Source organism: Malurus melanocephalus, unplaced genomic scaffold, assembly GCF_030028575.1.
Source record: "Malurus melanocephalus ecotype Western Australia unplaced genomic scaffold, MMel_1.1 scaffold_629, whole genome shotgun sequence".
Lineage (NCBI taxonomy): Eukaryota > Metazoa > Chordata > Aves > Passeriformes > Maluridae > Malurus > Malurus melanocephalus.
The window spans coordinates 292,614-308,717 of NW_026623861.1; the positions used below are offsets into that span (position 1 = coordinate 292,614).

At 44.4% G+C, this 16,104-nt stretch overlaps 1 protein-coding gene across 1 annotated transcript; it reads left to right on the forward strand.

The window, feature by feature from the left end:
* Window positions 1–2,686: 2,686 nt before the first annotated feature.
* On the forward strand, window positions 2,687–15,802 carry ETS2 (ETS proto-oncogene 2, transcription factor). The gene is made up of 10 exons (XM_057383389.1): window positions 2,687–2,993; window positions 6,209–6,280; window positions 8,978–9,098; window positions 10,682–10,801; window positions 11,235–11,435; window positions 11,986–12,069; window positions 12,730–12,972; window positions 13,131–13,394; window positions 14,039–14,157; window positions 15,193–15,802. The coding sequence occupies exons 2-10, from the start codon at window positions 6,209–6,211 to the stop codon at window positions 15,406–15,408; spliced, it is 1,440 nt and encodes a 479-aa protein (XP_057239372.1). The 5' UTR covers window positions 2,687–2,993; the 3' UTR covers window positions 15,409–15,802.
* The last annotated feature ends 302 nt before the right edge of the window (window positions 15,803–16,104 follow it).

Sequence of the window (16,104 nt, forward strand, 5' to 3'; positions counted from 1 at the left end):
ACTTCACTTTTGAGTACCACAGCTGGTTTTCCCTCACTCCCACAAAAGTAATAACGCAGCAGAAGGTTTTCCACAACAACAACAAAAAAAAAATCTCCAAAGATTGCAGCTAGATCTGATTTGATTATTCTYAAATTGACACAAAACTCCCCCTTTTGTCTCTGGCTCACAGCGTGCCAACACACGCAGGAATAAAACCAGAAAATTGTGAGGAGGATGGACAACTCCTAAAATAGAACCAAACACACGGGTACATCMAAAATCAAACCCAAACCAAACCAATTTTTTCTTTGGCTCTCTAACTTAATGATGTAAGGTTTTGGAGCTGTACAGAGGGATCATAGAATTAAAGGGGATCTTGGGCTGGAGAGGAAAGTTGTAGGTCTCTACTCTGACCTTCTGCTGGGCTTGCTCTGGGCTTTGGCCACTCCAGATCAGACTCCCACAGATGAAGCTTTCACTCACACTGGGAACATTCATTCCCAAATGAATTCATTTCCCARTATCGAATTGGCATTTTCCCTGATGCCGCTGCTCACCTCTGGAGCAGTCTGGCTCTCCCTTTGCTCCAACTTCCCATTAAGGAGTTGAAAATAGCAACGAGATTCCCCATTAGGCTGCTTTTCTCCAAACTAATGAAACCCAGCTCCSCCAGCCCCTCCTCATACATCATCCAGCCCACTAAGCACAAACCACTTCTAATGAAGCAATGGTCTATCTGTATACTGACAATAAGGATAATTTAATGAACTTAAATATTCTTACATAAGAAGAACTGCTCTAAAAATWAGACCTTTCAATAGAGCAAACTATGGCCAGGTTAATAATTTTGCTCTGGGTCCCAGGATGTTAATTTAGCAAGAAATAAATAACTCCCAGCCTTTCATCTTATCTTTCTGACAGATGTTTCCCCCTATAAAAAGGGTGTCATAATTGTTTTTGTCAGTSTTATAATTAAAATTGCTATGCAGCTGACATACAGTTTTTAATGGTTTCCCCTAGGATTATAACAGATGTTGCCTTATTAGATCAGGGCTCTCCTGGAGTAAGAAATGTCAGTGGCATAATCAAGACACTTCTTTAAATCTCTCAAAGTAGACTGTCACAATTTTCCCAGTAACATTTGACCCYAAGGGATGAAATGTATCCAGCTTTTCTAAGGAGAAAGTTTTCTAAGGAGTTTGAGAGAAACGCTAAAAAMCACAGGTTTTGCTAYAGCGAGAAATAGCTGGGAAATAGARGAGAAAGCCCTGACAACAGCACCAGCAAGGCCAAAGAAACTGTGGCCTTTTAATGGCAAAATATTCCCAGGCAAGGGTAGAGGATCAGCTGAAATCCTGTGAGAAGCTGAGAAGTAGCAGTTAGTGGGCTCCTATTATAAGAAAAGTTACAACCATATGACACAAGTGTTAATTTGAAATGGGAGTTAGTTTAAATAAAKCAAGGTGTAATAGCAAGCTTCAAGAACAGCTCTCTGAGGGCAATTTGGATCGCTGATGTTCRCTGAAAATCCAGGGAAGTCAAGGGGGAACAAGAAGAAGTGGTGGCTCCAGTGGTCAGCCAGGCTGGGGAGCTGGGAAGGGCACACGGATCCCCTTGTTTGAGTGTGCCCCRAATGTTTAATATCATCTATAAATCAGCTGTAGGTGATGTGGCAAGAGAATCAGGGATGTCAGGAGGCTCCAACCTAAGAAAAACCACCCAGGGCCCTRCCTGCCTGTCCACAAAGTGTTTCCAGCCCCTCAGGTGGAACTCACTTTGCCAAAACAAATTCAGCAGAAAGCAACTTTAGGTGTCACTGAGCTCCTTGCAACTTTCTAAGGGCCACCAAATTTTCCCCCAAGGTGTGAGGAACGCCAACTCTGTTTCACAGGCGGCGGCGGCAGGATCTGCGATTTGCAGGCTGCAGCTTTTTCGCGTCACATCCCATTTATATTAAGAACTCCCCAAAATAATTGTGGAAGGTGCGACATGACATAATCGCTGAAGTTCCACAGCACCAAGTGTCGCAGTTTACTTAAGAAAATCACACAGAATCAGGTTGGAAAAGATGTCTTAAGAACATCGAGTCCAACTTTGATAGACCATCTCTTTGTCAAGAAAAACCATGGCACTGAGTGCCACGTCCCGATGCTCCTTGAGCACCTCAAGGGATGGTGACCACCAAYTCCCTGGGCAGTTCTAATGCCTGATCACCCTTTCTGCGAAGAAATTTTTCCTAAAAGACKATTCTGTCCAAACAGACTGTGCATTTGGAATTTCAGGGGTTAACTTTCCTAATCTTATCCATCTCGACGAGAGACATTAATTAAAAAACAAGCATGGAAATCGTCCAGCATGAATAATCTCACGCACAACCGAGGAGATAAAAAAAAAAAGAAAATAACATCCGTCTCTCGGAACGACACAAAACTGCTTTTTCCCCTTTTCCTCGTCAAGCGCTCCGCATCCCCGGGCGCTGGTGGAGCCGGGGCCGAGCGCGGCTGTGCCGGTACCAGCGACGACAACAAGCGGAGGGGCCGGGCTTGAGGGAGGCGGGTCCCACCGCCTTCCCCCGCCCGCTGAAGAGCGCCTGCGAGGGCGGGCGGGCGGCACAGCACAGCGCGGAGCGGAGCCGAGCGGCAGCGGCGCGGAACCGGCGCAGAACGAGCGCGGCACCAGCGCAGAACGAGCGCGGCACCAGCGCAGAACGAGCGCGGCACCAGCGCAGAACGAGCGCGGCACCGCGGGCCGGCAGCGCCCACGCAGCGCGGGCACCCGCCTGCCTTCCTTCCTTCCTTGGCTCCCGCATCCCGCCCCTTCTCTGCCCGCTCCTTTGGCCGGGACTCTCCGCCGGGATCAGCGCGCTGTTGTTGTTGGCCGGCGCGGCCGCATCGAGGATATTTTGGCTGGCGGAGAAGCAGCGGCGCCGCGTTCCCTTGGACGCCGGGTGCGGGGCCGGGGCCGCCGCGGAGGGAGCGCAGGAGCGGCGGAGCGCTGGCATCGGGGGCCAGGTGAGGCGGGGGCGGGAGGGGGGAAGGGGAGAGGAAAGGAGAAAGGGGGGCGTTTTATCGGTGCTCCGGACCTTTTCTCGCCGGTGCTCCCGGACCCTTTTTCGCTGGTGCTCCCGGACCCCTCCACCGCGGGACACATCCGCGCCGGGCGTTCTCCGTGGGGATGCCGAACACAGCCCCCACAGCCCCCAGCCTCCTGATCAGCCTCCCCCGGGGGCGATGAGGGACAGATGGAGGTAGCGGAGGGGACCCCGCGGGGCTCATTCCCGTGGATGCGCGACCCGGCAGGAAGGGGTTAATGGGGCAGCGCGCTCTGGATTTGGTTAGGACTTTAAAGGGGCTTAAAAAAAAAAAACCCAAAAAAAACAAACAAAAAAAAAAACGTTGGGCCGTGTGATCTCCCCTCCGAACTTTTTTTATGTGGGCGAGGCGTGTGTCATGTGTGTGGGAAGGCAAGCAGGCTCCCGGCGATCTCCCGGCGGAGCTCGGGGAGCTCAGGGGCTGCACGGGGCACGCGGTTCTCTCCTACCCTGTTCCTCTGGAGCCTGGGTTTTGTCTGAAAAAATGACCATTTAGAAGAAAAACAACAACCAGGCATAATATCCCCCTCTGTCCGCTCTCCTCCCTAAAAAAAAAAAAAAACTCAGAACAAACAAGGGAAAATAACACTGGAGGTACATTATCTACTTTGGGGACACCAGCGCGCTTCAGTTGTGCGTGTGGATGCTGCCCAGCTGCATCCAGCTGTGCGCAGGCACCTGGCTGTTGCTGAAAAGAAGGCGATCAGAATTCAGGAGTATTAGTTAATAAGTGCCTGATCCTGTTGACCCTGTTCTGGTTCACCCACTCAGCTATGCGGGGGTGTTGAGGAAGGTGTCCTGCCAGTTAAACCAATTATAGCTGGCAAGTCGCAGTCATCAGCATTAGTGGAGGAGCTGGAGGTGAGGCCCAGTCRCACCGCGTTGGGCCGTAGTGGCTTTTCTGAACTTAAAACAGCAGCTTTCCAAGTCCAGCAGAAAGCCAGATTTAACCCTCTGTGCCATTAAAATCCGTGATGCCTTTCCAGCTGTTTGTCTCGTGATATCTCCGTATGGATTTCATATCTCAGGGCTGGAAATTTGCGCCGCAGATGGGGAGAAAGCCGATGTGGGATGAGCAAAGGCTGTAGAAATTCCTCTGCTTGAGATATTTGGTTGGAAGAAGAAAGCTGGAGTGTTGCAAAACAGGCTGAGGATCTCCATGTGGTGTTCAGCCAGAGCTCGGGGTCTCGTTTTCACAAAGCTTTCCTTCCAGATAAGGCCACGGAATAAACGTAGCGTGAAGAAACAGGGGCTTGGGTTAATGAGCAATGCCGTGTAATCAACACTTGGCATAAACCTTTTGTCTTAGGGCCCTAAACATCTCGAAAGAAACAGAATAAAACTCAGGAAGGAGAGAATCCCAGCCCCTTTGGTCGGCAGGGAAGTGCCTAACAGGATTTGTGGAGAGGTCAGAATTGAACACAAGTTGCCAGGAATCTTATTTGTACTCCTAACCAGGGTTTAGACCTGAACTTACTGAATATACATATAACATTTTCACAAATGCTCAAATCCCTAAGCCAATTATCCCTGGACAGCAGAGCATAATTTAAAGGCAAAACAAAGGGTGTTAGAAATTGCCCTATACTTGTTTAAAAGCCCAGCCAAATGCAAGGATAAACAGTTGTTTAAACTGTGGCAAATTTAATGAACAGATTAGGATGCTTGCTGAGTGAGACTCATGCTGTGTGAAATTCTTTGCTGCTCAATGAGATGTGTAATTTAGATCAAATATTTGTACGTGCTGTTTGAGGTAAAAAACATCATTCAGTAGGTTGCACTTTTTGAGTAACGTTAATGAATATTCTTTTCGGAGTCAGTTGATTTATTTTGTTTCAATTAGAAGGCCCACCCAGCTGATAACAGGGAAGTTGAAATAGGCCTTTCAGGTTGAGGACTCTTGATATTTTTTTTTCCTTTTCTTTTTAAGTGATCAGTTATTTAGGAGGATGAAAGGCTTCCTTGTCTCTGGCTGCTGGCTGTTTTTATTTTCCTCGCTGTTTAAATGGATGACTTTTGAATGTGTTGCCATTTTTAACAAGCTGGGCTTATTTTGTTAAGCTCCTAATTTGCGATGTTTTCCCCTGAATTTAATTTTTTTTTAACTTGAGTTAAGACAGTGAATCTGTCATTCAGATTGTAATGATCAGAGTTTTGTGGAAATCTTGATAGTGTCTTCTATGGCTATTTAAATACATGTTTTCAGGCAGTTTTTGTGGAGCAAGAGAATTTAACCCAATGCTGTGAAAAAAGGGAAGGAAAATTAAGAGTGCAGTTTGATAAGATATCAGTCACTGACACCTGAATTGCAGCATCAAGATAAACCTGAACAATGGCTATAAAACTGGCTTTATTCCTTATGTTTGATCTCTCCCATAGGTCAGTCAGAGGATAGGAATCTTATCACTCTTGTCCTTAAGTGAAATATAGGAGAAAAGTTACACAGGCCTCACACAACCCTGTTCCTGGTAATAAAGGCAATCTGATAAAGCTTTGACTTCAGTGGCATGAACATATTGATAGTGGTCCCATTATCAGCCCTTTAAAAAGGGTATTTTACTGCATAAACCTCTTTTCAATTAAAACTAAGGCCCTCTAAAGCTTTATAAATATGTTAATCCTGTTTAGAAAATGTGCAAGATAACAAGGGCTTGGAGTAAAGTAGTGAAGGCAGGAGGTTGCTGATGCYGGGTATTGGCTTCACTGATTATTCATGAAAGGGGTGAATGCARGAGGTGAAGGTGTATCACAGTGTCATTCTGTCACTCCTCTTCCTTCCTCTGAGAGCCAAAGTCTCAAGTGAATCATGGCTGCTGAGAGGGATGCAGTAAGCAAAAACAACACAGAACTGACTGCTTTAGGTAATGGGTGAAAAGCTGGAGAAAAACCCAAAGAGCTGATACTCAGTGGGCAAGGGATTTCTGTGAGCTTCTCAGCCTAACAGCATTTTTGTGGAAGCTCTTCCTGTTAAAAACCAAGATGGGAACTGCACTATGTGTTTGGCATGGAGAAGCTTTTCCCATATCATTCCCAGAGCTGCTCCACAGCCTGTCCTGGAGCAGTTRGATGCATCTGTGAATATCTGCTTCCTCCTCCTTTGGCAGTGATTTTCATGTGGCMCCTCTCATTTTTCAGATGAGTGACTTTGGGATCAGGAACATRGACCAAGTAGCTCCCGTGTCGAACATGTACAGAGGAATGCTCAAGGTGAGTACTCTGGAGCTGGCACCTTCCAAGCTGGGGCATCTCCCAGCATTTGTTGTGTTCSTGCAGTGCTGGAACAGGAATTGGCTTAGCTCAGGTGAACACAGATTTCATTGCTTCCCTGTGGTCTTCTGTCAAAGTATTCCCACTGAGTTCAATGGAGATGGGAAAAACAGAACTGAAATAGGAACGTGTAAATCTTGCACCCTCCACCCTCTCCCCCAACGAGGCTCCCTCTGTTCATTCCCTAAATCCTAAAAGGTTGAAAGCAAGAGGTAGATAAGAACTGAGCTYGAATTCGCTGGTGTTGGTAGAACTTTTTGCCAAAACAAAGGTTCAAGTGTGGGCAACGGGTGGGTTTGTGTCTTTAACTTGATGAGACTGGCAGGGCTGTTCTGATGGGACTGCTCAGGTTTGGTGCATTCCTAAGCATTGGTTGGAATAAAAGTAGATTATTCACKTAGTACTGACAATTGTTATTCATGGAAATCCAATACATTGTAAAAACCCCAAGATATTTATTTAATTTAATTTATCTTTAGGTAGGCTGGGTCTTGTTTTGAAAATGAATTTACAAACCAAGGTTTGTAAATGAGCAGAAGACTATGAAGGCTCAGTCTTAAAGGGCTGCTCACCTCCCCATTCATGCAAGTTGCTTTTTAATCCCAGTGTGAATTTTTTACACAATATTGATTAATGTAAACCAAATAATGGTTAGGGAGACCCTTTCTGCTCTCATTTGCTTTGAGGAATGTCCATGTTTTGAAGAATGCTGGTATGCTGATTGCTCTGATGCTTTTTGTCACCTCTTACCATTTTTTCCCTTACAAAAAAAAATCTGAGAGATCCCCCAGCTTCACATCTGTATGTTCTTAACACAGTGGTTGCTGTAAGCAGTTACTCAGTGTTCAGTTGTCACAGAATTAAGTCAAAAGCTTGTGTTCTACTAAGCTGTAGTAATTCACATTCCTTTTTACCTCGTTCTGCAATAATTACATGTATTGAAAAGCCAAGTAAAGTAGTTGTGTAACTGATAGGACAAGCAGAATTCATTCTGCATTGTGTTTTTCCTCTTTTACTACTATTAAATCAAGAACGTGCTTACACATTAATTTTCTCCCTTTTGAAATATGAAACCAGCACGGTATGGATTTTACTCATTCACATGCCACAGCATTTTTTCCAGTGACTCAGGATAAGGGTCAGCTATTTACACAAAATGCAGGAGTTTCCAAATTGTGTTGAAAGAACTTGCCCTTTCTTTTAGGTACTAGGGATGAGTCAGAGCTTTTATCTAGTAACGCATAAAGAATCTTTTACCAGCAGATTTGGCAGCTGTTATTAACCTGTTTTACTCACACAYGAGCCTTTCCAGGGGCTTGTTCTGGCTCTTGTTGTGGGTACCCAAACTAGAGGTCCACAGTTTGCTGGCCAGATTTCTGAACCTGTTAAATGAGGCATGAAACTGTTTGTGGTGATGTGAAAAGTTAGGGATTGTGAGGGAAAATTAATCCTAATTTGCTGTTCYAGGAATATAATTTAGCTTGCTTTTGCATTGCATGTGAATACTACCCTGAAAAATCCTTGCTAAATCCACTCCTTTGGCACAAACTGGCAAATCGGTGGTTGCCTAAACCAAATAAACATTTGCAAGTTGCCTTTGTCTCCAGCTCCCTGAAGGGCAGGAGCTGTCATGAGCAAGCTTCAGGTTTCCAGAACAATGTTCTATCCTCAGGTGCTTTTTAAAAAAATCTCAGAGGCAATTTTTATCCATCTTTGCCTCAAGTTATCGCAGATATGTTTTCCCTGTGACTAACAGGCAAGGTTCCTAAGTTGTTTTTGAAGTTATTTCCTCCTCACATTCCTTCTGCACCCCAAAGACTAAAGTGGTTGAGGGGAATTCAGTAAATTTATACCAGTGTTTCTGRCATACACAGTTGGCACAAGTCAAGTTTGAAAGGAGTTAGGTTTTCAAAATATAACAATATTTCTTGAATGTTGTCAGTATATCAGTGGAATCCGCTTTTATCTGGAACGTTTTTGTCAGTCTTGTTTATCCATTTCTGTAAAATGAAAGTAGAAGTGTTTCACTGAGTGCCTGAGCACTTGAAAGACTTCAAAATGTGATTGCTGGCAAATCCAGTAAGGCAGAAGTACAAAAGTTGCTGCAACATCCTTCCTCAAGTCATGTAAAGCTGGTGTAGCTTCAAGTGATGTGGTTCAGACGACTTATTTTCCTTTAGGAAGACAAAAACTGCATAAATTTACTGTAGGTCTTGCACTGGTAAATTTACAGATCTGCCATCAAGTACTCATCAAGTGGATAATCAATTTAAGGGGTTAAGGAAATAAGGATTTCTTTAAAATGTACCTGGAAATAAATACATATTAATACACACCACATACACACGTATTCTGTATTGTTCAAAGCCTCAATTACAGGAAAAGCTAAGAATATCCTTATTTGGCTTTCTGTACAGGCAGAACATCCCCCAGCTCACCCTGGTCACTGGGTTTTATTGACGTAGCAGAAGCTGTGCCCTCCTTGTGGTTATGTTTCAAAGCTGCCTGATTCAAGATAGCGGTTGGGCATGATCTCCACATCGAGGAAACCAAACCCAGACACTTCTGAGCAATGGAGTTCACAGTTCTCTCACAAAATGCTGATGTTGTTCTGTGTTTGTTCTTGTTGCTCTGCAGCGTCAGCCGGCGTTTGACACTTTTGACAGCTCAAACTCGCTTTTTGCTGGGTATTTTTTCTCGCTGAATGAAGACCAAACGCTWCAGGAAGTGCCAACAGGATTTGACTCCACTTCTTATGGTAACTCTTCGTTTTGTTCCTTAGTGCAATCAGCAGATCAGAAATTTGTGGGGTCTAATGAACGTTTTCTGGGTGTACTTTTACAAATGCAACATGGATTTCCCTAAAAAGAAGTGGTTTARTACACAGACTTCTGTGTACGTGCTTGATTTTATTCATGTGAGTTTCTTTGTGGGTAGTTGTTTTTTCTGTACTGAAAAGGAATAGGAACTGGGATGCAGTAGCCTAGTAGGCTGATTTTTCATGGAAGGAGCCTCAATAGGATTTAAAGCAGAGCTAGGAGTTTAAAAATCTTTTTTAAAATTTTTTGTTGTGTTTAAATTTGCAACATCTCAACTATAATTGATGTGCAGATATTCTGCAAGCTTCTTTTTTTGATTCTCTTGTGTTAAATCCCAGTATGTTTTATTCCATACCTTAAAAGTAGGATGGGGACATTTAAAGATTTTTTTTATTTTATTTTTATGTGTGTGTAGGGCAATACCCACTAAGAGGGTATCCTTGCCTAAAATCCCTGACTAAATGTAGATATTTTACCTGATAGTGCTTTTATCTCCCCTTAGGGAAGGGAAAAAACCCTCCAGCCCTCAAACGGAGAAAACCACAGGTCCTTTGTTCTAATGTGATTCTAATCAGTCACCTGCTCTGGTCAGCACAGCAAGTACTTGCAGATAGTAGGAAGGGTGTGGTGAAAACAGGAGTTAAGCACAAGTGGAACCTGGGAGAGCCAGAAGAGCTGCACAGCTCTGAACTGACTTGGAAACTGCCAAGAGCAGCCTGGGATAGTGGAAAGTGCCCATGGCAGGGGGTGGAACTGGGTGATCTTCAAGGTCCCTTCCACTCCAAACCACTCTGTGACATCGTTCTATGGTAAAATGAGGCATCTTCTGGWGAAAATTGACCAGTAAGAAAAACTGAGTGGGAGCCAAATTTATCCTTAAAATAGAACCGGCTTGTAAATTTGGAAGTCAGTGAAGTAGATTAGTAATTTATGCTGACGTATAATGGTGCCAACTTTGTGGTTTGCTGTGTTATTCACCCCCAGCTTGTTACCAGTCACACTTGTTTGGTCCAGATGATGGAATAATCCATTGCACCATGTCCTTGGGTGATGAGATATGATAAGGTCTGAAATGCAGAGTTAAATGGTGCAAGCCAGCTCTTCACAGCCCTGCTGTCAGTCACTTAGCTCTCCATTTAAATATTGTCTGGAGATGTAAAGAAGTCTGAGGTCAGATTATAGGTGGCAAAATAGGAATGAGCAATCTCATTTCCTTAAGAAAAAAACRCAAAATGTAATAGTAAAGTTTCCCTGCAACAAAGGCACTTTATGTAACTACTGAGAGTAAATAAGGATCTATGCATGGAAAGCTGCAAAGCTCAAATTAATGATGCAATCTTATCAAATGAGTAGCACAGAGATTTTAGGGCAYGGTGATTTCTGGTTTTAAAACACCATCTTTCTAGCATCCTTTTTAAAAATTTCTCTTAATTCTTCAAATAGCAAAAACCAGTCACTGCTTTCAGCGGCCTGAAGTTAATGTGTCTTCTCTCTCCCCTCCACCSCTTTTCTTTTCTTGCAGAGTCGAACAACTGTGAATTGCCTCTGTTAACCCCGTGCAGCAAGGCTGTGATGAGTCAGGCCCTGAAAGATACTTTCAGTGGTTTCACAAAGGAACAGTGTCGGCTGGGTATCCCAAATAGTAAGTGTTTGCTATTTATAAGCTTTTTTTTTTTTTTTTTTTAATGCTAAAGAGGAGGCTGAATAGCGGCTCTTTGGAGAGGAAAGAATGATGTCAGTAGGAAATACAAGAATGGATCCTATGTGAATCTGGCACAGCTTGCCTTGGAAAGGCCAGACTTGCTGATGTTAAAAATGGGTGCATGGAGAGCTCATGCTTTGGCAGCATGAGAGAGAATCAAGCAAGCTGAGGACATCTCTGGTTGCAAGTGAATGCAGAAAGAAAAAAGAGGACTGGGTTTTTTTAAAATTCAAGAATACATTCMTTCTGAATTCATTCAAAACTAAATAACTTGGCTAAACAATTTTTTTTTTAAATTCAGTGCTTTTTAACGACGATTATTTGACAAGGGCCAGGAGTTATCTCTAAATATTGGATCYTTCCTGTCTTGCAGATCCCTGGCTRTGGACTGAACAGCAAGTTTGCCAGTGGCTTTCTTGGGCTACCAACGAGTTCAGCTTGGCAAATGTGAATTTCCATCAGTTTCTTATGAGTGGCCAAGAYTTGTGCAACCTGGGCAAGGAGCGTTTCCTGGAAYTGGCACCTGACTATGTGGGTGATATTCTGTGGGAGCACCTGGAACAGATGATTAAAGGTAGTTACAGAGCCAGAAAGAGCTTTTGTTTTAGGGCTCTCCTAACAGAAACAGAAATGGGACTTGGTTTCAATACTGGTTTCACTTTTATTGTGTATGAAAACTCAAACTTTAAAACTTGGTTAATAAAAGCATTATCAGCATTATCAGTACATCCTTGGTATGCAAGGCACAGCTGCAGATAGCTGCAGAAATTCTGTGTGCAGGCTGAATACATTTGTGGGCAGGTTTTATTTGGGAAAATGATTAGAATAAATGAGATTGGGGTACGACGGCTGTAAATACCCCATAAATAAAATAGTTAACCCTATAAATAACCAAGARGTGGACCTTATAGCACACTGCAGTTATTGGTGGGTTTAAGTTTTATATTAAAACTAACATGGGTTAGGTTTTTTGGTGTGATTTGTCTTGAGTGAGAGAATGTAATACAGTGCAATAGTACAATTTTTGTGAATGGTGACCCCAAAATACTCCCAAGAGTCAGAAGCTTTCYATGGCCCAATCTTTAAAACTGTAAACCTATGTTTTTTCTTTCTCCTCTCCCCAGACAGCCAAGAGAAAACACAGGATCAGTATGTGGAGAACTCTCACCTCACCTCGGTTCCCCACTGGGTCAATAATAATTCCTTAAGTAAGTATTTCTAAAAATTCATATTTTGCGTCTTTCCATTTATTCCAAGCATGYCACAGATTGCAGGGTAAAAACAAAAAGCACCAGAATAGTTACTGTGCTTGAGGAGAACATTCGACTTCAGCTCTTCCAGCCTTCTTTCCTTGTATTGTTCAGTTGTCATCTAATTTATATCGGAAATCTTTTGAAGAGCAAAGGCTTTGAGAAAATGAAATTTCCTCTTGCTATGCCAAACCCTCCATCTTTGGGGCAGAATGACCACTCCCATCTGTAGCAAACAGAATCAAAAACTGGGAAGCAGCAAGAGTTATGTTTAGGCCTTTTTTTAAAGGCTGTGGGAGCGTGTTAGAGCTGTTGGAAGTGTGTGGGATGCAGTGCCGGCTCCCTTGGATCGTTTGATTGATGCTGTGTTTTACTCTGTCACACTCAGCCTTCAGCTCAACCTGATTACACCACTTAATGGTGARAGCATTGCTCAAAACCACTTAAAACTTCCTCGTTTTTTTCTGTAGTTTCCTTGAAAAACGAACAATGGACATTTGTGGCTGGCAAGGCACAGAGGGGGATTTATGGAATCTGATTTGGTGTATTTAGTGTATTAGTTTGTTTAAGGGTCTCCAGGGGAAAAACCATCTTAATTCTTTCGGGKTTTTTTTTCAGCTGTTAACGTAGATCAGAATTCCTATGGAATGCAAATGCCTGGATACCCTAAACCCCTCAGTTATCCCAAACCCAGTCTCCTGACTGACGTCTGTCAGACTTCCACGGCACCGAATCTCCTCGCCCCAGAACAAGAGTTCCCATTGTTCCCTAAAACCCAAGCAGATGCTGTTGGTGTGAACTACTGTGCAGTAAATCAAGATTTCCCAAGGAGCAATCTCAATTTGCTGATGGATAACTCTGGTGAGTCGTTATCTGCACGATAAAAATGAGGCCAAGGCCGTATTCTGCATGGCTCTTCCTCCTTCACGTGATTTGTATGGACAGGCTTGATTAAAGGGATGGGGAAAAAAACACCAACACTTCCTATTTTACTAATTTTATTGTTTTGTTKGATAAAGGCAAGCTGAGAGAGCACGAATCCAGTGACAGCGGTGCTGAGAGCTACGAGAGCTCGGATTCCATGCTGCAGTCCTGGAACAGCCAATCCTCCCTGGTGGATTTGCAGCGTGTGCCATCCTACGAGAGCTTCGAGGATGACTGCAGCCAGTCCCTGTGTCTGAGCAAACCTACCATGTCCTTCAAAGACTATATTCAAGAGCGGAGTGATCCTGTGGAGCAAGGGAAACCAGTTATACCAGCAGCCATCCTGGCTGGCTTTACCGGTGAGTGGTGAGGCAAAATGGTCACTCCATTTTTATTTAACATCAGTATTCCCTGCAAGTGTGTGCCACGGGGGTAGAGACCACTAGTCACAAGTAATTTTAGTTTTAAATGTTGCTAAACAAAGTCCTGTGGATTATCTACCCAAAGCAAGCACAGACAGGCACGTCAGATGAAGTGAAAATCAAATGTGCTTTTTGATCTGTTTGAAAAAAGGGAAACCTGGACAAAACCTCCCAGATTTGGGAATTTCCACAGGTGTTGTTAAGGCCTGTTCCTGTAGTCCTTGCTGAAATTGGCTTTTTTTCCTGTAGAACRTTTGCCAAGCCAAGGACTTCAGGACAAGCCCTGGAACTGGAWGTGCAGCTGTTGGGAGGTGGGAGTGAGGGTTAAAGGATCCATATGAAAGGGAAAGCCATAACTTGTGTCAAATCCTTTGTTTCCACGAAAAACCCGACTTCATTTTTACATGGTTGGGAGCACATTTGTGTTATGGAGTGAAACCTTAGGTTTCTTTCCGATCTGTAGAAAAAGATGGATTAATTACAAGGTGCTGTGRTATGAGTCTGGTCACATACGTTGGTGGTGGTTAGAGCTGGCAGAGGCATTAATTTGTGGTTTTTTCTTGTGTCCTCTTTCTCAACAGGCAGTGGACCTATACAGCTGTGGCAATTCCTTCTGGAGTTACTGACGGACAAGTCCTGTCAGTCATTCATCAGCTGGACAGGAGATGGATGGGAATTCAAACTTGCTGATCCAGATGAGGTATGTGGCTAMTTGGGGTGAGCACAAAGATTTGTCAGGGTCTGACCTGACATCTGTGGGCTTAGTCTTGGATGTGGATGTTTGTGTAGCTACACATCAAATATGGCAGTGCTGCTTTTGAAGTATTTTGGGAACTTCAGCCRTTAAAAATAAATAGAATGCATTTTCATTTTCTGATGCTGTTTCCAGGAGGAAAGTTGGTRTATTAAGAGAAGGGATAAAAAGTCCAGTGAAACTTTTTTAYTTAAAAAAAAAAAGGGCAGAGAAATCATGAACTCCAAGGAACTTCATAGCATTCARCTTCCAGTAGAGAGCTGTGCCCTGCTGCCTGATAGCAAATCAATGGGGAAATGGTGGTTTTTTTGAGAGAGCAGACTGTGCCAGAGCTCCAGGAGCGTTTGGACAATGCTCTCAGGCCCAGGGTGGGATTGTTGGGGTTCCCTGTGCTGGGCCAGGACTTTGATCCTCATAGGGATCTTCCAGCTCAGGATTTTGTGTTATTCTTGGGGTTGTCCTGTGCAGGGCCAGRAGTTGGGCTGGCAGTGGAGTCRGCRTCCCTGGAGKTGTTTAAGAAGARTGGATGTGGCACTGAATGCCACGGTCTGGTTGACAGGRTGGTGTTGGGTCATAGCTTGAACTGGATGATCTCAAAGATCTTTTCCAGCCTGGTTGCCTCTGTGATCCTTAGGGGTCACTTCCAGCTCAGGATAGTCTATGTTTCTTGGGGTTGCCCAGTGCAGKGGCAGGAATTAGACTTTGATCCCTGTGGGACACTGCCAACTTGGGATATTTCTCCATGAACTTGACCTCCTTAAGCATATTTTGGCCCGTCCACTACAAACTGGTGTCCTTTGCTGTCAGCCACTTTGTCCTGAAGCTGCTGTTGWTGTCTGTGGTGGGATCAGTCACCAACTCCTCTCTTGTGAGGTTGCCTCATCCAGAGCAAATAAAATGCTCTGACTGAGAAAGTGGCTGATTAAATAAAACCCCGAGAAGGAGACGATTTGAATAAACCTGCGTTCTGCTTCCCGGCAGGTGGCCCGGCGCTGGGGGAGGAGGAAAAACAAACCCAAAATGAACTACGAGAAGCTGAGCCGAGGCCTGCGCTACTACTACGACAAGAACATCATCCACAAGACGTCGGGCAAGCGCTACGTKTACCGCTTCGTGTGCGACCTGCACAACCTGCTGGGCTACACCCCCGAGGAGCTGCACGCCATGCTGGGTGTGCAGCCCGACACCGAGGACTGAGGGGGCCCCGCCACGCCGCAGGCTGCAATGGCGCGTGGGGACGGGGCCCGGCCCGCCCGGGGGAGGCGCCGCCATGGCGGGACCCTCTCTTGCGGGGTTTGTGACGGCGGAGAGCCCAGGGAAGGGAAGGGACGGGAAGGGGCCTCGTGCCGTCGTGAGGAGACACAGGATGCTCCCAGGGTCAGCGTTTCGGCCGCCTGTCCCGCCCTGCCGGGTGTGAAGCGTTTTGGCTGCCGTGGGAGAACGGGGGTGGCTTTGAAAAACCAAAGGTTGGCCGTGAGAAACCAGTGATGCAGCAGAACTCTTGCTCGGATGTTCCTGGAACACCACCGTCCTCGCTTACATCTTGTATCATGCAGTTTATTTAAAAAAAAAAAAAGAAAAAAAATAAAAACCAAACAAACTAATTTATTTTAAATGAGCAGTAAGGAGACTGGTATTAGTTTTGTTTTAAAGCACGTTTTCTTCTTGTTGTTATTATTATTGTTACTACTCCAGAAATGTGCTGCATAGGTACATAAACACTCTGTGTCCAAAACCAGATGTAGCAACGGTTAACAAAAAAAACCCCACCCCTTAAAAGAAGGGAAGGAAAATCATACCATTTCAATATTCACTTTGTATATATTCTGTGATTCCTTTGGAAAAGCTGATGTTCCTATTTAACAGATACTGTATAGTGTAAATTAAACTAAT